The sequence below is a fragment of the Lontra canadensis genome, unplaced genomic scaffold, assembly GCF_010015895.1.
Source record: "Lontra canadensis isolate GAN:19392208 unplaced genomic scaffold, GSC_riverotter_1.0 scaffold106, whole genome shotgun sequence".
In the NCBI taxonomy this organism is placed as follows: Eukaryota; Metazoa; Chordata; class Mammalia; order Carnivora; family Mustelidae; genus Lontra; species Lontra canadensis.
This window is the reverse complement of record NW_022631100.1, coordinates 2,203,018-2,225,842: the sequence shown is the minus strand read 5'-3', so window position 1 is coordinate 2,225,842 and position 22,825 is coordinate 2,203,018. Positions and strand designations below refer to the sequence as shown.

The 22,825-nt window shown below is 43.7% G+C and overlaps 1 protein-coding gene across 2 annotated transcripts in view; it reads left to right on the top strand.

The window, feature by feature from the left end:
* Positions 1-1,617: 1,617 nt before the first annotated feature.
* ACBD3 (acyl-CoA binding domain containing 3) overlaps positions 1,618-22,825 on the top strand; it is a 38,640-nt gene continuing 17,432 nt past the window's right edge. Inside the window, exons 1-3 of one of the 2 annotated variants that reach the window (XM_032838711.1) lie at positions 1,618-2,014; positions 21,658-21,799; positions 22,460-22,600. In XM_032838711.1, the coding sequence (XP_032694602.1) occupies positions 1,729-2,014; positions 21,658-21,799; positions 22,460-22,600 (569 nt within the window). In that variant the 5' untranslated portion in view covers positions 1,618-1,728. The remainder of the gene's footprint in view (positions 2,015-21,657; positions 21,800-22,459; positions 22,601-22,825) is intronic. The other variant, XM_032838712.1, reaches the window with a different exon arrangement.

The following is a 22,825-nucleotide window of genomic DNA, read 5'->3' as shown; positions in this document are numbered from 1 at the left end:
ACACTTAACAACTTGAGCCACCCAGGCACCCCTCTATTTTCTTTATAGAAAAATATCACAAAATGTTGTAGGAAGAGGTGATTAAAAGTATGCAGCCAAAAAGCGTGGGAAAGATTACCATAAATGGTGCCCATGAAGTCTAGACAGGTACATATATGCAATGCTGTCAAGGGCATTTTCTATCTTCTAAAGAATAAAATAATTACGTTTCTGGACTTTTGGACACCCTGTAGAAGTGTGTCAGGAAGTTAATGAATGCTTTACAGTTGTGTGTGTGATGCTTGTGGCTTAATTATTTTAATTTTTAAAATATTTTATTTATCTAAGACAGAGAGATCATGAGCAGGGCAAGGGGCTGAGGGAGAAGCAGACTCTTTGCTGAGCAGGGAGCACAAAGCAGGACTCCATCCCAGGACAACAAAATCATGACCTGAGCCAAATGAGCTACCCAGGCATCCCGCCTGTGACTTTTTAACTTTTCAAAGTGTCATTTGTGATTTCTCATTCTAAGTATATTTATGCACATAATTTGGGGTATTTTTCTTTAAGATTTTATTTGAGGGGGCGCCTGGGTGGCTCAGCGGGTTAAAGTGGGTTATTAGAGAGAGAGAGAGAGAGAGAGAGATCACAAGTAGGCAGAGAGGCAGGCAGAGAGAGGGGGTAAGCAGGCTCCCCACTGAGCAGAGAGCCCAAAGCGGGGCTCAATCCCAGGACCTTGAGGCCATGACCTGAGCCGAAGGCAGAGGCTTTAACCCACTGAGCCACCCAGGCGCCCAGTATTTTTTTTTTTTCTTTTTTAAGATTTTATTTATTTGACAGAGAGAGATCACAAGTAGACGGAGAGGCAGGCAGAGAGAGAGAGAGAGAACCAGGCTCTCTGCTGAGCAGAGAGCCCGATGTGGGACTCGATCCCAAGACCCTGAGATCATGACCTGAGCCGAAGGCAGCGGCTTAACCCATTGAGCCACCCAGGCGCTCCGGTATTTTTCTTTTTTAAGTAGGCTCCAATGTAGAGGCTTGAACTCAGAACCCTGAGACCAAGACCGAAACTGAGTTCAAGAATCTCAAGAGTCGGTAGCTTAACCAACTAAGCCACCAGGTACTCCTGGGGTATTTTTTTCATACTGGGGTCCCCCAAATTGTACGGTTCCCGCAAAACCAGGGTCTGATGAATTAAAACAGCCGCAGAGAAGCCAATGATTTCTCTAAAGCCTCAGCTTTCTCCTAAAAACAGTCATTCGCCCAGCATTTCCTCAGCGTTGCCCTGAAGAGCGAGTCAAAGTGGGGGACACGTTCCGGGAAGTCCACGACCCTACACGCGGGAAGGGTCTCGGTCTGGAGTGTAGGGCGCCAGCTCACAGTCACCCCGGCCTGCCCCTCTGCGACCCCCACCCCGAGGGCCCCGCCCTCCGGCGACCCCCAGCCACGCGGGCCCCGCCTCTCCGCGACACCCAGGCCCGCGGGCCCCGCCCCGCCCGCCGCTGGTGGAGGACGCGGGAGGGGAAAAGGGGGAAGAACGACGCTCGAGGGCGGACGCGGGCCGGAGGGGCGGGGCCCGCGGGGCTGGGGGTCGCTGAGGGGCGGGGCACGAGACTCAGCCCCTCTCCCGGAGCCGGAGATCCTTCTCAGCGGCGGAAGTTCCGGCGTCCGTAAGTGGAGGTCAGAGGTCAGCAGGAAGTCGATACGTGGCCGCCGCCTGTCCCCGCTGAGGAGGCGCAGCAGCCGGAGATGGCGGCGGTGCTGAACGCAGAGCGACTCGAGGTCTCCGTTGACGGCCTCACGCTGAGCCCGGACCCGGAGGAGCGGCCCGGCGCAGAGGGCGCCCCGCTGCTGCCGCCACCGCTGCCGCCGCCCTCGCCGCCGGGGGCAGGCTGGGGACCGGGCGCCGCCGGGGAGCAGCCGGAGCTAGGGGAGGCGGCGGCCGGGGGCGCGGCGGAGGAGGCGCGGCAGCTGGAGCAGCGCTGGGGCTTCGGCCTGGAGGAGCTGTACGGCCTGGCGCTGCGCTTCTTCAAAGGTGAGACGGCCCGGCCCCACCCCCGCCTCGGCCGCCCCGGCGAATCAGACCCGGGGCCGTGGCCAGAGCGTGACCGGGCCAGTCCCCGCCTCGCTCGCCCGGGCCGCGGCGACCGGAGCAAGTTCCGTCCTTGGGGGGGGGGTCCCCGAAGTTTGTCACCGGCCGCTGGGTCACACCCCTGAAGGGCCTGGAACCTCAGTGTAGCAGTCCGAGCCCTGCCTCCCGGAGGTTACGGGACGTTATACCCAATTGAGCTTCTCGGGTTGCCATGACCGGGGTGAAGAATGAGCCTTTTCTCTCGCAGAGGATCCCGTTCTGGGATGACTTTTTGTAGGTTTTTTTCTTCTTCTCCTTTTTCCTGTCGCATTCCTTTTCTTGTTTCCTATGGTAGACACATCAGACTCCACCGATTTTTACCCCTTTTCGGGGCAGGAAGAAATCTTCCTACAGGTTCTTTCCAGTCATTCTGCGGAACCGTAAACTCGGGATAGGACTTGCTCACCTGGCAGTTTTGATGTGGTAGAGAGGAGGAGATACTAAGCTAATATGTCCCCTCTGGCTAATCAGCCTCTAAAGGGAAGGGATGCCCACTATGTTCTAGTAACTTCTAGATGGTTAAATTGTACCTTGGAAACACTGTGCAAGAGTAAATTCTCACTTAAGGCCTAAAAGTACCCTCTTGTTTCTTGCAGAATTAACTGTAAAATGTCTCTTGTCTTAGAGCACGAGTGTGTGTGTGTGTGTGTGTGTGTGTGTTTTAATCGGTGATTCACTGGTGGTCATTCCAGTCACATGATCTTTTCAGTGGGAAAGACTGATGAGAAGCCAGTTAGATTTTTAGAGATATTTGGATTTTGAGGGGCAGATCTTCGACAGAATGAAACTTTAAAAGTGGTTGCTAAGGTTTCGTATACATTCCAGAACAGCGTATTTATGACACCTCGCCCAAAGGGAGTTCCTTTTGGAGTGCAACACATACTTGAGTAACTGAAGTTGTGTAGTGATTGTAGTGATACTTGCAAAAATTATTTGTTCTCTCCCTGAATAACTGCAAACTAATGAAAGTATTTTCTAAATTTTCTAGAACATTCGCTTATTCCACATTCGTTGTATTTTTGAATTAAAAAGATTACCCTTGAAATACTCATTGTCATTGGACAGGGAGTTCAGCTTTCCGTGCACTGGCCTGCTTGGGGAATTGGTAATAGCTAATGGGGTTTGGATCACTTGACCCTTAGGTCACTGGCTTGAATTTGGTGTTTCCTGTGGTGGTGATACATTACCATTTATATAAAAATCTGGTGTTTCCTATACAATTTGTATAACTACATTTTATGTCAAATTTTTATTCTTGGGACTTTTCCAGTGTTCAGGAAGATTATGTAGTAGCACAAAGGTATCTAAGAATAGAAAAGGACCCACTTTTTATCTTAGCTTTTGCCAAATGACTAACAAAAAAATAAAGGTCGGGGCGCCTGGGTGGCTCAGTGGGTTAAGCCTCTGCCTTCAGCTAAGGTCATGATCTCAGGGTCCTGGGATCGAGCCCCACATCTGGTTCTCTGCTCAGCAGGAAGCCTGCTTCCCCCTCTCTGCCTGCCTCTCTGCCTACTTGTGATCCCTCTTCTCTCTCTGTTAAATAAATAGATAACATCTTTAAAAAATAAAAAACAAAAAGTATTTTAAAAAAGGTCATTTTATCTTCTGAGCCTGTCTTATTTGAAAGTGGTAATCTTTTCTTTGAAAGATTAAAACGCTGAATAATGTGCAGTAAATTTAGCATTGCTTTGGGAGTCAGGAGGCCTTGGATTCTATTTACCATGTAAAATCCAAGACCCCTTGCTTTTCTGTTCCAAACGCTGTTTCCGTGTGTGTGTGTGTGTGTGTGTGTGTGTGTGTATGTATAAAGCAGCTAGGTTAGATGAAATTTGATGTCTCAGGTTTAGGATTTGGTCTAAAGCTGACATCATTTTAACATGTTTGTTGAGTAAGTAGTAGGAGTCCTTAGGGAATCTGTAATTGGGGGCGGGGCCTAGTTACCAGTGACCTTAGAGAAAAAAGCTGCATTGATAGATATGGTTCATTCACTTCCTAAGTTAAGCTCTCAAAGCAGAATTCAAATACTTCAAAGGAGAATTAGCAGTGTAGCAATTAAAGCTACCTTTCTGCATGGATCATTACATAGTTGGCCATGATGAGGCCCTTAGGATAAGAGATGCCTAAGGGTTGAGGGGGGAGTCTAGCAGCAGTAAGAAGAATTATGGAAAGTACGTGAGTCAAGTGTTGCTGACTTTGTTTTAATGTGCAAATTATCCCAGTGCAATACTTGACATTCTTATCAGTTTTATAAGGATTTTTAAAAGATCATTGTTTTGTGGGTTTTGTACCAGAATTTCAGCAAGAATCAGAAATGATAATAAATTTTATCTTCCATGGTGGAATAAATATGAATCTTGAGAGCATGGCTATCCATTGAAAATAACTTAGATTGGGAATCATGAACCCTGTTTCTCATTCCATCCCTGTCACAGTAGTCACAGGCTAGTGACTGAACCCATTATGTCAACTACCGCTTAATTTTATGCAGGTGAAAGTAAAATAATAGATGAAAATTGGGGTGAAAGTAAGTTAGCATTTTTTTTTTTAAGATTGTATTTATTTAATTGACACAGAGAGAGGGAACACAAGCAGGGGGAGCAGGAGAGAGAGAAGCAGGCTTCCCATCAAGCAGGGAGCCGGATGTGGGCCTTGATCCCAGGACCCTGGGATCATGACCTGAGTGGAAGGCAGCCGCTTAATGACTAAGCCACCCAGGCTCCCGGTAAGTTAGCATTCTTACTGTCCAAACTTAAAACATTGTTGGGGTGCCTGGCTGGCTTGGTAGAGCATGTGGCTCTTTTTTTTTTTTTTTAACTTTTTTATTTTATATAAATAAATATAACTGATATATATAAACATAATATATATAATATATATAAATATAAATAAATTTATTTATTTGACAGAGAGATCACAAGTAGGCAGGGAGGCAGGCTCCCTGCTGAGCAGAGGGCCTGATATGGGGCTCGATTCCAGGACCCTGAGATCATGACCTGAGCTGAAGGCAGAGGCTTTAACCTACTGAGCCACCCAGGTGCCCCTTTAATTTTTATTTTTTATTTGAGAGAGAGAGTGAGCACACTAGCAGGGGGAGCAGCAGGCAGAGGGAGAGGGAGAAGCAGGCTCCCTGCTGAGCAGGGACTCCCGATTTAGGACTCAATTCCAGGACCCTGGGATCATGACCCCATCGAGGCAGATGCTTAACCCACTGAACCACCCAGGCACCCAAGCATGTGGCTCTTGATCTTATTCTGGATGAAGTTTCATGTTAGGTTACCACTATATGTATGTTCCTTTTTGCTGTTAAGGAGCTTAGGGTCCAAAAGAGGAGTTAAAGACCCAATGACAGTCACAATACAGTGTGAAGGATGGAAGGGGCAGATGCCATTCCAGAGAGAGGGGTACAGCCAAGAGCCATGAAAGGACAAGGCGCGTGTTGGGAAATGGAAAATAGGAAGCAGTGTGATAGAGCTGGAAAGGCACGTTGGTGTCAGATCCACAGAGGGACTTGAATGCCATTGTAAATAGCCTTTTTGTCAGTGACAGTGAAGAACCATTGAAAGTTTTTACAGGGCGGAGCCGACTTGCCAGATTCTAGCTTAGCAGACCTCAGCTGGTGTTCTGAGCTCTTTGGGTAAGTATTGGTTGGTTTTATTGTAGCCTTTACACTTCTTGGATGGAGCTAACCTGAGGAGTGGTATTTTGGTTTTTAGAGCCTTTGGGGGTGAATGTTTCCCGCTCTAGTATTTTATTTCCTCTTTACATGAAGCTATTAGATGGTTGCATTCATTTAAAATTCCAGAATATTGGGGCACCTGGGTGGCTCAGTGGGTTAAAGCCTCTGCCTTCGGCTCAGGTCATGATCCTAGGGTCCTGGGTTTGAGCCCCGCATTGGGCTCTCTGCTCAGCAGGGAGCCTGCTTCCTTCTCTCTCTGCCTACTTGTGATCTCTGTCTGTCAAATAAATAAATAAAATCTTAAAAAATAAAATTCCAGAGTAATAATTCACCCCAGTTGTTGAGCTGCTGTTCACTGTATGTGAGGTATTGCTTTGAGATAACATCATGTGTAATATACGTTACTCCGTGTAATCCTCTACAGACCTCCTAGGGAGGGTGTTGTTCTGGCTTCTTAGTAAGGGAACTTGATGCAGGTCCTTCAGTTATTAGTAAGAGGCAGGGTTGATTCTCAACTTGGATTCCAAAGAGGTCTTCCCGCTACAGGAGACGACAAGTGAATAGAAACCCCGCTTTTTCTGATGGTGTTCTGAGGGAAATATTTAGAATTACTACCCTGTTGCCTTATTACATTTTGGAACTTTTTATTTATTTTTTATTTTAATTTTTAAAAAAGATTTGGGCGCCTGGGTGGCTCAGTTATTGTGCATTTGGCTTTGGCTTGGGTCATAATCCCAGAGTCCTGGGATCGAGTCCCGCATCCGGCTCCTCGCTTGGCAGGAAGTCTGCTTCTCCCTCTGACCCTCACCGCACTTGTGCTCGCTCTCTCAAATAAATAAAATCTTAAAAAAAAAAAAAAAGATTTATTTGAGAGAGTAAGAGAGAGCACAAAGTGGGAGGTGGGGAGAGGGAGAGAGGCAAGCTCCCTGCTTAACAGGGAACCTGATGCGAGGCTCAATCCCGGGACCCTGAGATCATGACCTGAGCTGAAGGCGGATGTTCAACCCACTGAATGACCCAGGCGCCCCCTCATTTTGGAACTTTTTAAATATATTTGCTTGGAAATATTAAGGGCTAATGGAAAGATTCATATCGTTTTTCTACACATGATATTATCGAGTCTCTTTAGAGACCTGGAGGAGCGAAGTGTGAGAGAACCATCTACTCTGAATTCCTACATGATACTATCAGGTTTAAAATTCTGAACGTAATGGGGTGGAAATTGCCTCCAAAGGACTGAAGTAAATGTGCTCATCAAAATATTGACATGCTGAATCCCACTGCTACTAGTACAATATTAGATCTTTTGGGAGGTCCGCATTTAGCTAGTGTAATGATTTTTTTTAACTCTTGTAAATTGAAAATGGATGTGTTAATTCATTGGGGATTGAAAAATGGTGATACTCTAAATGTCTTTCTTTCACTGGAATATATTCCTTCATATACTATTTGGTGTGGAGTATAAATTCAAACAGGAAAGGAAAAATGTTTTCCCTTTATTAGTTTTCAGAATAATGAATTGTTTCTCTGGTGACCTTAACAGGTGACAGTTGTTATATTGTCATTAGGTACTCGTGCTTTTAAACATATATTTTATTTTTTGTTAAGCTCTTACCGATGCTCAGTACCATCTTTAGCAAGTGGGAGCCTTGTCAGATTGGCTCTTAAGTTCCTTTGACATGACTGGTGATTTTTCATAGCTTCCTTGCTATCTGGTATGATAAGATATTCTAGGTTATTCTTACACATTTCCTGCTTCAGCAGGAATCATTAGCCATTTGGCCAAGGAAACATGGTTCCCATTAGTGGGAAACAGCATTTGAAGAGAACTATCTGGGTGATGGGAGTAGGTGCTCATTGCTGCTGGATTGGTCATTATTTCTAGGCCTTTTCAGTAGACACATCAAGGGTGTGTGTTGGGGGGGGTGGGTATTTTTGAGCATACGATATATAAAAGCTGCAGTTGAATTTGGAGGAACTTAAGTCTTAGACTCAGGGTCTTTCTGGACTTGATGTGTTTCCAGGAGCAGTTCTGGTGATTATAGTCCTTAGTACACTCAGTGTGTTACTGCTTGCAGAGAGGCTGTCAGGTGGATGAGCCGAAGTGGTTGTTTCCTTTTGTCACCTTTAGGCATGCATTTACAGCAACATGGAGGAATGCCCCCATTAAGGTTTTTTTAAAAACGTAGAGGTGTAAATTATTCTTTGGTAACTTATGGGTAATTAGTGTGTGCCTCCTGGATTTCAGTGGTCTGGCCTCAGATAATTTCTTTTTTTTTTTTTTTTCTTTTTTGCCTCAGATAATCTATTTCAAGTTTAACTATTACTATCAACCACCTGTTAAATTTTGAGTTTATTTTTTCCTTCTTTTTCATTTCTTTACCTTTAGACATAGCGTGTAATACTATAGGAGGACTTCTAGACCCAAGAGACAATTAAATTGTAACTGCTAGGGGCGCCTCGGTGGCTCAGGCCGTTAAGCATCAGACTTGATTTTGGCTCAGGTCCTGATCTTCGGGTCTTCGAGCCCACGTCTGGCTCTGCCCAGCGTGGAGTCTGCTTGTCCCTCTCCCTCCCCCCACTTGGATGCTTGCTCTCTCACTCTCCTAAAATAAATAAGTAGAATCTTTATAAAAAAAAAAAAAAAAAGGAAAGAAATTACAGCCACTAAGAATAGTAATATCTCAGGGTGGGGGGTATTAAAAAAAAAAAGAATAGTGATACCTTTTAGGCATCTCATTTTTTTAATACGCTAGTTCATATTAAATTTGAGCTGAACTGAAGGTTTCCCATGAAGACTGGATTCAAGAATACATGTATATATGTGTGTCTATATCTCTGTGTGTTTAATATAAGTGATTTTAACATCAGTGGAGGCTTCCTGTTTGTCAAATACATATTCGGAGGAGTACACAGATGATAGGTGTAGAGCGTGATGAACTTTCCCAAAATGTACATACTCTGGTAACCAACCCCCAGAAGGAGATAATGTTTAGAGTAGTTTCCCCCTTATCTGTGCTTTTGCTCTTCCTGGTGGTTAGCTGCAGTCCAGAAACCGGTGATCGCTTCCTGACCGAATGTCAGAAGATGGGTAGTAGCCTAACACTGGGTCACACATCTGGCGTCCTCACCTCATGGCGTCTCATCTGTCATGGAAGCATTTTATCATCTGCCGTAATAAGGGTGAGGACAGGACAGTAAGATATCTTGAGAGAGACCACATTCACTTAACTTTTATTACAGAGTATGTTATTGTTTTATTACTCCTGTCTTACTGTGCCTAATTTTATAAATTCAGCTTTATCGTAGATAGGTGTAGGAGAAAGCACACTAGGTATCAGGTTTGGTACCATCCACGGTTTCAGTCATCCACAGTAGGCCTTGGAATGTATCCCTTATGGATAGGGGAAGACGACTGTGCTTTTGTCTGTTTGCTACATGAGATCCATTCTGGCTCAGGATTTAGGAAGTTGAGCTCTGGAGTCAGCCCTGTCTAGGGTCCTTTTTCTAGTTCTGCTGCTCAGTTTCTTAAATTCAGTGCCTTCCTTTACTCAAGGGTTGTTGGAAGAGCTACAGGAAATTATATATATAAATTCTTAGCCAAGTGCCTGGCCGTTGGTATTCTGCTTATGTTGTTAAGGAGGAAAGATTACCAGGAATTTATTACAGGGTGTGTGGAATTAATTGGGGGGAGGAGTGAGCTTTTATTAAGCACTTGGTACATGCTAGGCCAATGTTTTATAGTCATTGACTCAGAAATACCGCACTGTGTTATACTTTCTTACAAGTAATATAAAAATTTATTAATCGAATTTTTCTCATTCCAGCATGGAAGAGATGTGGTTTTAATTTTAATATTTCTAAAAGATGGATTTTACTCGAAGTATATTCTTTGGGAGTCAGCAGTGTGTTAGGGCCGTGAGAGCAAACAGGTTTGATCTTAGACTGGTTTGGTGGAAATACGGTATCTAGGATGAGGGAGGAGAGAGATGGTCTTGCTCTCTCCTCTGCACAGATCAGACAGTCCCTGGATAATGTTTTCAATTTGAGGCATCGTCCTGTGGGGTTAAAGATAAGTGGAGCTGGTCCAGAAGTGGTCTGGATGCGGGAATTCACATCCGTGCTGGCGACTGCGCCATTGGCGTCTGCTCCATGTGGGCGCTCCACCAGGACTTTGGAACACATTTTATCTAACCCTCACAAGAATGGGGAAGGTACCACCATTTTATTGGTACCAAAACTGGGGCTCAGAAAGGTTAAATGAGTAGTCCCAATTGTGTACTTAGCAGTGCGGGGATGTAAATGCAGGTCTTCGGGAGATGCGAGGGAATGAGCTACCGATGCTCAGCCGGGAGTAGAGAACTCAGGGCAAACGAGATGGTTATTTTGTGGCTTGTGAGGTCTTATTGGTTAAGTGTGTTTTACTTAATGCTGAGGACTGGAAATAGACCCTGTGGATGGAAATGTGAGAGGTTAAGTCAGAATAAAGAACTCAAAACCACAGCCATGCAGAAATGTACTAGAATGTTCCCATCCCCTGGACCTGCTCAAGCGTAAGTTAGCAATGGCAAAGTGGTTAGGCTTTGATTCCCCTTTTTTTTTTTTTTTTTAATTTTCTTTGTATCTGCTGCAGGTTTTTTCTTTGTGGTTACCATGAAGCTTACACAGAATCGTTTATAGCTATATTAGGTTAAACTGGTAACTTCCACGGCATACAGAAACTCTGTGCTTTTCCAAACTTTCTCCTACTTGAGGTTACTGATGTCATCATAGGTGTCTTTTTTACATCAGTAACAGGTTATTGTAGGCCACGTGGAGATGCAGAGGGGATTCGGGCTTCGGTTGTGCAGTTCAGTCATTGACGGTGAATAGCTTCTCCGACTCACAGATTGTATGACTTCATTTCCTCAAACACAGACCCTAGAAGGGACAATGAAATACTTCCTTACATCCTCTACCTTACTCTCCAGAGAGAAGAGAAAAATACAGTTTCTGTGTAAACTTACTCCAGCAGTTGAGGCGTGAGACTAAAAACCCTTTGTATAGTTAATGTCAGGTGGATGGGACTTAATGTCAATCTTTCAGAGCTTTGGGCTTGGTAACTGTGATTATAATACTATTATCAAATTATGCTGCCTTATTAGAACTGTAAAGTTAAGTACTGTTGAATTTAATAAGAACATAATTTAGAAGCCATTTCTATTTTTAGTTGCTTGGAAAAAATGTGTTTTGTGTATTGCCTTAGTTTCCTATTACTGCCGTAACAATCCGCCACAAATTTAGTGGCTTCAGACTGCACATGCTGTCTCACAGTTCTGGAGGTCAAAAGTTCAAAAGCGGTCCCCCCAGAATTTCACGGTATTAGTCCATTGTTTTCTAGCTTTCAGTATTCATACTCTAAGTCTGTAGTCTTGGGGTGCCTGGGTGGCTTAGTTGTTTAAGCAACTGCCTTTGGCTTGGGTCATGATCTCAGGGTCCTGGGATTGAGCTCTGCACTGGGCTCCCTGCTCAGCGGGAATCCTGCTTCTCCCTTTTCCGCTCCCCTTGATTATGTTCTCTTTCTCTATCTCTCTCTCTTGTCAAATAAATAAAGTCTTAAAAAAAAAAAAAGATGTCTGTAGTCTTTCTTATTCCTGGTCCTGTGTATGTCACCTATTTTTCTTCCTAGAAGTTTTTAGAATTTTTTTCTATCTTCTAGTTTCACTGTCTTTCTGTTTATTTAATTTTTTTGAACAATTATGTTCAAAGTTCAGTAGTCCTTCTAGTATCTAAACCTGCATCCTTCATTTCTGGGAAATTTTCTTGAATTATTTCATGATCATTTCCCCTCTTTTTTCCTCTCTTCACACTCTGATACTGTTAATATCGGGTATTGGATCTTCTGAATTGAACTTTAATTCTGTTACGTTTTCCATCTTTGTCTTTTTGCTGCCTTTTAGGAGATAGTCTCAACTCTATTTTCCAGCCTATGAAAGGTTTTTAAAAATTTGTTTTTACATTTTTAAATTTGTTTTTACATTTCCAAGATTTTTTTTTTTTTAAGATTTTTTTTTAATTTATTTATTTGACAGAGAGAGATCACAAGCAGGCAGAGAGGCAGGCACAGAGAGAGGCAGAGAGAGAGGAGGAAGCAGGCTCCCCGCCGAGCAGAGAGCCCGATGCGGGGCTCGATCCCAGGACTCCGAGATCATGACCCGAGCCGAAGGCAGTGGCCTAACCCACTGAGCCACCCAGGCGCCCCCATTTCCAAGATTTTTTTATTCTCTAAATTGTCTTTCTTCCTGGTGCCTTGTTTTGCTTAATGGCCGTATCAGTTTCTGTCTCTGAGGATATTAAATGCAAATTTAGTTTTATGTTTTATTTTAAAATTTTCTTTTAGGGGGGCCTGGGTGGCTCAGTTGGTTGGGCGTCTGACTCTTAGTTTTGGCTCCAGTTACAATCTCAGGTTCATGGAATCCAGCCCTGCACCAGGCTCCACACTCAGCATGGAGTCTGCTTGAGATTCTCTCTCTCTCTGCACCCCCTGCTCTTGCGCGCGCGCGCGCGTGCACACACACACACACACACACACACACACTGTTTCTCTCTCTCAAATAAATTAAACAAACAAACAAACTCTTTAAAATTTTAGACTTTTTTTTCCATGTTGGAAGCTTTTTCAAATGTCAGGTAACATGGGGGTATTCATTCGTATAGAAGGGTGAGGAACTGAGCAGCTGATTGTAACCTTGAGCAGAGACCTTTACAGTAGGGTGAAGAGGCAGAGGTTGCATAGGGGAGCCCTCAAATATCAGTGTGGTTCAGATCTGTAACTGGAGGTTTTTTCTTCCTGCAGATACTCCGGCTTGCTTCCTGGCACGTGGGCTCAGTTGTCTGCATTCAGGAACCAGGCAGGAGAAGGGAGTGTGGCTGGGAGTTGTTTCCCATTTACTAGGGAAACTTCTGTTTCTCTGTTTGTAGTCCTGCACTTACTCCCAGCCTGGTGTCCTCCCAGCTGGAGCATCTGTGATTCAGGTTCTCCAGTAAACATCAGCCCTCTGCTGAAGTTGGGGTGCGGTGGCCATCTGCATGCTTGGGGTTGCCAAACAGTGGGAGGGAGGAGTACCTGCTTCTTAAGAGTTTCAGCCAGCATTCTTGTCTTCATCTAAATTCCAGCTTTTTTTTTTTTTTTAAAGATTTTATTTATTTATTTGACAGAGATCACAAGTAGGCAGAGAGGCAGGCAGAGAGAGAGGAGGAAGCAGGCTCCCTGCCCAGCAGAGAGCCCAATGCGGCGCTCGATCCCAGGACCTGAGCTGAAGGCAGAGGCTTTAACCCACTGAGCCACCCAGGCATTCCTAAATTCCAGCTTTTGAAGAACCTGCAGCCTTCACTTCCTGAACCTTCCCCGGGGTTCTCTAAATGGCCTTCCATATCCCTTTTCTTTGAGACCTCTTTGAGGATCAGCGCTGACTGCGTATTTAATCCACCATGTTTAGCTAGAAGTTTATGTTTTCCGTCCTTTTAATTACATTTGATTTACACTTGATTTTAGCCAAAAGACCAAGAAGCGATTAATTACTTTTGATTTAAAAGGAATAAAAATACCTAGAAACCATTTGGCTTTTGAGCTTACTACTTCTAGTTCAGAGTCAGCAAACTTTTCCTAAAAGGACCAGATAGTATTTTAGGCTTTAATGGTCACAGATGGTCTGTGTTCATGTTCATTCTTTTTTTGTGTGTTCAGTTTTGCTTTTTGTTGTTGATTTACGCCCTTCAGAAAACATAAAAGTCAGGGATGCCTGGCTGGCTCGTGCAGCTCCTGATCTTGGGGGTGTGAGTTCAGACGTCGGGTGTAGAGGTTACTTAAAAATACAATCTTTAGGGGTGATTGAGTGGCGCAGTCGGTTAAGCATCAGACTCTTGATTTCGGCTCATGAGTTAGACCCCCGCATCAGGCTCGACGCTGGGCCTGGTGGAGCCTGCTTAAAATTCTTGCTCTTCCTCTCCCTCTGCTCTTCTTCCCTCTTAAAAAAAAAAAAAAAAAAAAAAAAGCCATTCTTGCTCACAGATCTTTCAGAAACAGCTGAGGGCAGAGTTGGTCCAGTTTGCTGACCCCTATTAATCTCTCTCCTTTAACCTGGCTTTTATTGGTCTTTGGTTTTATAGAAAATGAACTTTTAAAAAAATTGTTGCTGGACTGATGCCAGCAGGCGATCTCAATTCGGTCCATTCAAATAAGAACGACTTGCTTTGCGTCCCTTAGGTGGTAGAACTGGTCACTGTCTCTTCTCCTTGCTGTGTTTGTACACCTGGGTACCTGAAAAATAGCTCTGCAGTTGCTTTCGAAGCGTAATTTACGTTTGTCTTTTTGGTTGCTGTGGAAAGCAGAATTCCAAAATTGAATATAACTGTGTTTTGTTTTTTTTTAAGGTTTTATTTATTTGACAGAAAGATCCCAAGTAGGCAGAGAGCCAGGCAGAGAGGAGGATGCAGGCTCCCTGCCTAGCAGAGAGCCCGATGGGGGGCTCAATCCCAGGGCCCTGGGATCGTGACCTGAGCCGAAGGCAGAGGCTTTAACCCACTGAGCCACTCAGGTGCCCCTGAATTTAACTTTGTAATCGTTAAACTGCAAGTGCAGGAACCTGGGATGATGCCTATCGCTTTCTGGCAGGACTGAAATAGAACTTTCCTGTAGAATATGGCCCTGGTTAAAGATTTTTGAGTTTCAGCATGGCCTTTTCTAAATGTAGTTAATGGTATTTATAACTTTCCTGTTAAGCATATTTAATACTCATAGATCCAAAAATGGTTCAGAAGAAAATGATTCTCATCTAACTCAGAAAACTAAAGAAAACAAATCCTGGGATGTGAACCAGAGCTATCTGAAGAGTAAAATAGATGTAATTTTTTAGTTTATACCTACTGGTGTAGATGGTGAAGGGTTTTCATTTTCTGCGTTTTCTTTTAAGTTGAGAACATCAGTGCAGTGTGGGCTGCCCTGTACTGAGGGTGGTGGGGATTATCTGCATACCCTCCTGTGTTTTGTATGTTCCTCCGGAGAATAATGATCTGTTAACCTGTCTCAAAGACTGAAAGATACATTGTCTTGACTTTTTTTTTTTTTTAAATTTTATTTATTTTCATAGGGGTAGGGGGAGAGAGAGCGTGCCTGCCAGCACAAGGCAGGGGCAGAGGGAAAAGCAGACACCCTGCTGAGCAGGGAGCCAGAACTGGGACTTGATACCAAGACCCTAGGGATCATGATCTAAGCCGAAGGCAGATGCTCCAATGACTGAGTCCTACAGGCGCCCAACTTGTCTTGACTTTCTTTCTTTTTTTTTTAATGTAATTTTTTTGACAGAGATAGCCAGAGAGGGAACACAAGCAGGGGGAGTGGGAAAGGGAGAAGCAAGAGGGCTCCATCCCAGAACCCTGGGATCATGACCTGAGCCACCCAGGCGCCCCTTGTCTTGACTTTTTAAAAAATGCTTGTTAAAAGAAAAAATGTGTGTATGTATTTAATATGAAGGTACATATCCATATTGAAGAAAAATTTGGGAAAATAAAAAAAGAATAAAAAAAACTGTAATCCAGTCTTTCAGAAGTAACTATTATTGTTAACATTTTGATGTGTTTCATTTTCTTTGTATTGTTGTGGTTTTTTTGTTTTTGTTTTAGAAAAATTTTGTCCCCAACCTGAATAATGATGATTAACTTAAAGATCCAGTAATAGAGTTTAAAGATAATGGAACAGTTTTTAAAACTAACAAGTATGTAAATGATTCTATGGAAATGCCGGTACAATTCCTAAGAATGGATGTACTGTTTTGCTAATTCTTGCAGAAATGGACCTAGAAAGTTAACTTTTTCTTTAGTAAGGTTTGTTGGGCATGGTTTTCGCGGTACCAGTGAACCAAGTGTGGTGCTCAGTATTGGGGTTTATGGTGGTAAACAGATTTGACTGCTTGACCAGAAAACACTTAAAACGTATCACCGCCCCCCCTTTTAAAGATTTTATTTATTGGGCGCCTGAGTTGCTCAGTCGTCAAGCATCTCTACCCTCAGCTCACGTCAGGATCCCCGGGTCCTGGAATCAGCGGACCCCTGCCCCCCCGCAACTCAGCGGGAGGCCTGCTTCTCCCTCTTCCGCTCCCCCTGCTTGTGTTCCCTCTCTCGCTGTCTCTCTCTCTCTGTGTCAAATAAGTAAATAAAATCTTTTTAAAAATTTATTCATTTATTTATTTGAGAGAGAGTGAATAAGTGAGAGAGAGAGCACTCTGGGATCATGATCTGAGCTGAATGCAGATGCCCAACCTACTGAGCCACCCAGGCACCCCTAAAGATTTTATTTTTAAGTAATCTCTGCACCCAGTGTGAGGCTCCATCTCAACCCTGAGATCAGGAGTCCATGCTCTGCTGTCTGAGCCAACCAGACACCCCAAAACATACTCATTCCTCTTTTGAAAAATCAGTAATGGATTGGCAGTACATTCTTAATTCCATCAGGCATAAAAAGGGCAGATGTTAAAATGACACTCAGAAATCCTGAAACTCACCCATTGATGAGCCACTTTTTAGGGCTGGAGGTCAGACTAACACCTTGCTGATTAATGAGTACAGTTTCCTTTTTTACTCACCAAACCCCTCTGGGCCCTCCCCCATCCCCATTAAAATAACTGTGGTGTAGTCATAGGCTAAAAACCTATTGGTTTCTTTTTCTTTTTCTTATCTGTTGATTTCAAATCCTCTCCCTGTAGCAAATAAGAATTTGTATGTAGGTGTGAAAATTCCTATATTACATTATATTTACATGATATTACATGACTTAGCAGGAAAGTGTTTGGTCTTCCAGTTAATGAAGTTTCTGCCTGATTTTATCTTTATTTGCATTTACTTAGGACAAAGCAACTACTTTCACAGAATCTGGGTGTCGTTCCCCCCCCCCCAAGGAAAAAAAATCCCTGGAATACCAACTGAACAAAGCAGGAAGCTTGTGCCAAGTGCTCTGCCCCTCCTATTTTTCAGGCTCACTACACCTTCATTCTTGAGTCACAAGTGCATAATTTATTTTTACAAGACTCCAGATAAAATGATGTCGTTAGAATAGTTCCTTTTTGGTTGTTTTAAAAAAAAACAAAAACTGGGACACCTGGGGGGCTTAGTCAGTGAAGCATCTGCCTTAGGCTTGGGTCATGATCCCGGAGTCCTGGGATGAAGGCCCCACATTGGGATCCTTGCTCAGCTGGGAGCTTTCTTCTCCCTCCCCCACTCCCTCTGCTTGTGTTCCCGCTCTCACTGTGTCTCTTTCTGGCAAATGAATAAATAAAATCTTTTTTATGAGACTGATGCCCTATCTACTGCACTAACGAGGCTCCTAAATAAAATCTTTTTTAAAAAGACTTCTTGAGGGGCACCTGGGTGGCTCAGTAGGTTAAAGCCTCTGCTTTCAGCTCAGGTCATGGTCCCAGGGTCCTGGAATCGAGCCCCTCGTTGGGCTCTCTGCTCAGCAAGGAGCCTGCTTCCTTCTCTCTCTGCCTGCCTCTCTGCCTACTTGTGATCTCTGTCTGTCAAATAAATAAAATCTTAAAAAAAAAGAAAGCCTTCTTGTGGGCACCTGGGTGGCTCAATGGGTTAAGGCCTCTGCCTTCAGCTCGGGTTGTGGTCCCAGGGTCCTGGGATCGAGACCCACATCGGGCTCTCTGCCCACCGGGGAGCCTGTTTCTCCCTCTCTGTCTGCCTCTCTGCCTACAGGTGATCTCTGTTTGTCAAATAAATAAACAAAATCTTAAAAATAAAATAATAAAAATAAATAAAAAGCCTTCTTGGGCGCCTGGGTGGCTCATTCAGTTAAAAGGCTGCCTTCAGCCCAGGTCATGATCCCAGGGTCCTCCTTGTTCAGCAGGAGCTGGCTTCTCGCTCCCTCTGCCTGCCATTCCCCCTTGCTTGTTCGTCTGTCTCTCTCTCTCTCTCTGTCAAATAAATAAATAAAATCTTAAAAAAAAACACAAAAAAACCCCAGCCTCCTTATTTATATTTCAGCTAATCTAATAGAACTGTTCTTCAAATCATCACAGGTTGGTGAAAGTGAGAAGAACATTGTTCTGGGCTATGTTTCTTTTTCTTTCTTTCTTTCTTTTTTTTTTTTTTAAGTTTTTAACCCCAACTGACACCCTGAGATCAAGTGTGTCACATGCCTCACCGACTGAACCAGCCAGGTGCCCCTGGGCTGTTTCTGATAATTACCTGTGACAATTAGTACAAGAAAAGTTTTGGTGGTTAATTTGTACAAAGTAAAGGAAGATGGTTAAGGATGGTTATGCACATCTTCAAAATTAAGGAAAGGCTTTTTGGTAAATGGTAGCCCAAAGTAGCCACTATTGTTTTACGCATTTTATTTTTTTTTAAAGATTTTATTGATTTATTTGACAGAGATCACAAGTAGGCAGAGAGGCAGGCAGAGAGAGAGAGATGGGGAACCCGGCTCCCCGCTGAGCAGAGAGCCCAATGCGGGGCTCGATTCCAGGACCCTGGGATCACGACCTGAGCCGAAGGCAGAGACTTTAACCCACTGAGCCACCCAGCCACCCCTGTTTTACACATTTTAGCAATAGGGTTCTAAGTAGCTAGTTTTATAAGAAAAAATCTTAACTGTAATTTTAAATTAATGAATGAGTTTAGAGAAAGGGAGTATAGGAGCAGACAGGGAGGGGGAGTGAGAATGGGGCTCCTGGTTGGGGGTTGGGAGAAGGAGAGAGGGAATCTAAAGCAGGTTCCACCCCCAGCACAAGCTGACATGGGGCTCCATTCCAAGACCCTGAGATCATGACCTGAGCTGAAATCAGGAGTCACACACTCAACCAGCTGTGCCACCCAGGTGCCCCATTAACTGTAATTTTTTTTTTTAAGATTTTATTTATTTATTTGAGAGACAGAGATCACAAGTAGGCAGAGAAGCAGGCAGAGAGAGGAGGAAGCAGGCTCCCTGCTGAGCAGAGAGCCCGAGGAAGGGCTCAATCCCAGAACCCTGGGATTCACGACCTGAGCCGAAGGCACAGGCTTTAGCCCACTGACCCACCCAGGTGCCCCTACTTCATTATCTTTTGATCTGTTTTCTTTCAAGGTCAGAAGTAAGCTCTGAGATAATCTTTTCAGTTGGGCATCTGCCTTCTGCTCAGGTCATGATCTCAGGGTCCTCCCATCGAGCCCCTCATGGCGGGGGGTGGGGTGGGGGGTGTATGTGTGTGTCTGCTCAGCGGGGCGTCTGCTGCCCTGTGTGGGGCTCTCCTCTCAGTGAGGGGTCTGCTGCTCTCTGGGCCGGCTCCCTGCTTGTGCTTTCTCTCTCTCAAATAAAATCTTTTAAAAGATAAAATATTTTCTTTATCCCAGTGTAACTGTTGTACTTTGTTTACAGTAAATATCTACCTGAAATATGCACCTAGGGGCACCTGAGTGGCTCAGTCGTTGAGCTTCTGCCTTCGGCTGGGGTCATGATCCCTGGGTTCTGGGATCGAGCCCCGCATCAGGGTCCCTGCTTAGCAGGAAGCCTGCTTTTCCCACTCCCCCAACTTGTGTTCCCTCTCTTGCTGTCTCTCTCTCTGTCAAATAAATAAATAAACGAACCTTTAAAAAAAAAAATGTGCACCTAGCTACAGCTGTTTACGGTATTGCCGTATTATAAATTTTTAATTAAACCTCAATAATTTGTAAGTTACATGACGGCAGTGAATTTACACTTGGGCTCAGTATGTATTAAGTTGAAACTATGAAAGTAAAAATACTTTTTATACTGTCCATTAAGTGAAATAGCATTCTAAGAGTTGGATTTTGAAGTGGTAGTTGCCTTTTCTTAGTAAATACAGAGCTATGATAATCCTGTTCAAAAAACTTTAGAGGAAGTTACTGCCCTTGATGCTAATTGTCTAGTGATAACTGTTTGCTCAGTAGCAAAGACAGATGGCAGGTCCACAGGTTGCTGAATTGTTTCAATTTTTATCAGGTAAGGTCAGTGCCACAGGTTTGTCTGTTCTTAATATTTATTTTTGCTAAGTATTGCATGAGTTTGTTCTGGCAGAAAAACAATTCAAGCATACATAAATGGGAAGGAAACTCCTCTTTCGGTCCCCGTCCAGTCATTTTGCCAGTCCTTTCCCTAGAGGTAGGCATTCACTCTTAACAGTTGGGTTTGTTCTTCCACACCTTTGCCCTGGAAAGGTTTGGATGTTGCAAGTAAGGCTTCAGTTCTCAGAGAGACTCCTTTAGTCTCCTGTTGTTTGACTCCCAGATTTTGCTATTTGCATCTACCTTCATGTAAGGGTCCCTGGGGAATACACATGTGGGTGTGTTTATGTGCTGTGTTTTGTCAATTCTAATAATCACTATTATTGTACATGCTATTATTAAGAAAGGAAAACTGCTCTTTTAACTGTAGAATACTGGACTGTCAAGCCGAATCAGATTTTAGAGATGTTAAAGCGTGTGGTCGGGGAGTGCTTGAATGGATGGCATAGATTGTGTGCTGTGCCTGTATTGTTTTCTGCAACTTGCTTTGTCACTTAGTATTTCCTATAATTGCTTCATTTATACCACAGTCTGAATATATCACATTATATTTAGCAGTTTCTTTATTGAGGAACTTTGTAAATTGTTTACGATAGCAAGAAAACCACTGTATCCCTCTGCTTTTGTGTATTCAGGACAGATCACGGGTGGATCACAAGAATTGGAGTGACTGGGTCATGGGGTGTGCACATTTTTAGTGTTGAGATAAATTGCTAAATTGCCTTCCAAGATAACTAACAGTGTATACTTTCAAATTAGTATGGGAGAGTGGGTACCTCTTTGTGCCATTCTTACCAGCTCTCGATGTTACCTTTGTTTGAGCTATGTGACGGCAGAGGCTTTGGTATGTAATGGAAGACCGTTCGAATTTCCTTGACTTGTGAGGTCTAGGATCTTGGGATATTCCTTGGCAACTTCTCTTTTTTTTTTTCCTCCTCCGAGTTTCCTGTTCATAACCTTTAAACCCACATTCTTGTCTCATCAGTGATTTTATTTTGGTGACTACTTTATGCATGGATAAAATATGTAGGCAATATGTACTACCCTTTTTTTTTTAAGTGGCAGTCTCTTTTATTAGAACCAGTCAATAATTAATGCTACCATTTATCAGAGAAGCAGCACTGTTCTCTAAGGATTTCCCATGTTACCAGCTCCCATTTCTATGCAGCTTTGAGTGGCAGCCCAGTCTTCACAGGTCAAAGCAGGCTTCACTCTCCATTGCCAATTGGAAACCTGCCAGAGCCAAGCATGCTGTGGAGGAAGGAGAAGGCTCTGATAGCTGTCATTGCTGCTGTCCCATTACCTTGGGAGGAGCAGTGACTGAGAGCTTCAGGGGTGTCACAGATAGGAAAGGTCTGAGAGGAGGTTCACCTCTCGTTTTAGAGTCCCTTCACCGCATCACAATGCAGTTTGTGGCCTTTCAGGGTACGCATCACCTCTTAGGCGTGATCATCTTAAAAGTGACTGATATAAAATTATTTCTTAAACTTTTAGAAAACGATTGTTACACAATTTCTGATATGTGTAGAAGATGTCAGCAGAACAGTTTGTGTATCTGACTGTTAGCTTGACAGATGGGTTTCTCAGTAGAAGTTTGAACATGAATGTCGGTGCTTGGCTTCATGGGCGAAAAAAAAAATCCCTGCATGAAGGGTTTCTGTCTTAGGCTCCAACTATTAAAATTTAATATTTGAAATACAAATGTCACCATAAGATTTGTATCCATCACAGGCAGTGTGTGACGTTTCCTTATGGGGGACCTTCAGGATAGAACACCGAAAAATACGTTTTTTGCCAATTCTAATTGTTTTCATGTTTCTTTATCTTACAGAAAAAGATGGCAAAGCCTTTCATCCAACTTATGAGGAAAAACTGAAGCTTGTGGCACTGCATAAGCAGGTTCTTATGGGTCCATATAATCCAGACACTTGTCCTGAGGTTGGATTCTTTGATGTGTTGGGGAATGACAGGAGGTAACCGTGTTTTGTTGTATAATGACCTTAGTGAGAGTAGTGTTGAGAGGAGCGCGAAGTGAATTGGTTAAGACGCAGACAGCTGGTTCCTTAGCGTAGAGGAAGACTGAGACAGCCATTTTTGCTTGCAGTGTCTGGAATCTTCAGATGTGTATCTGTTTTTGGCTTGGAGATGTTTATGGGTAAATAATGTGGAAGAAGTTTACTCATCTGATTATGAACATAAGACAAGGACAACGTCATTTGATTCTTCCTAAGTGACATTAAAAGCAGCCACTTAAAATACACAGTCACTGATTTTCTTACTGGGACGAACAGAGTTGTGATAGAAAACAATGCCCTGAGAGCTGTATTCAGTTAAGACTAAAATGTGATAGGAGGGAGGTCAGACTCGGGTACCCTTTTGCTCGTATGGGAATGAGCAGCAGCGCAGCTGAAGCATAGTTTCCGGCAGTGAGTGTGGCTTGTGTGTGATGAGTCTAATTCAGTGTATCAGTCGTGCATACTTGTTGAAACTCGAGTTTGGAGCCCTTTGCTGATGGTGGAATCATTCTGCATCTTAGTTGTCACTGAGAATTGTTCACATTTAGGCTGAAATTAAATCATAGTCCTACTGTCTTAGGAAGAGGAGGTAATGACTTTCCTTGTTCTTCCCTGCAGGAGAGAATGGGCAGCCCTGGGGAGCATGTCTAGGGAGGAGGCCATGCTAGAATTTGTCAAGCTCCTACATCGCTGTTGCCATCTCTTTTCAACGTACGTCGCATCCCACAAAATAGAAAAGGAAGAGCAAGAAAAGAAAAGGTGAAGTTCGAGGACACAGCATACTTTATTCCTGTGCAGCCCCAGTCCTGGTGCTTTTTTGCCTTACGGAATCACGTGTCCCACTGCCCTTGGATCTCCACTTCCTTTTATCTATTTATTTACTTTTAAAGACTACTTATTTTTGTAGAGATAGAGCGTGCAAGCAGGGGCAAGGGCAGAGAGAGAAGGGAAGAGAGAATTTCAAGCAGACTGAGCGCAGAGCCT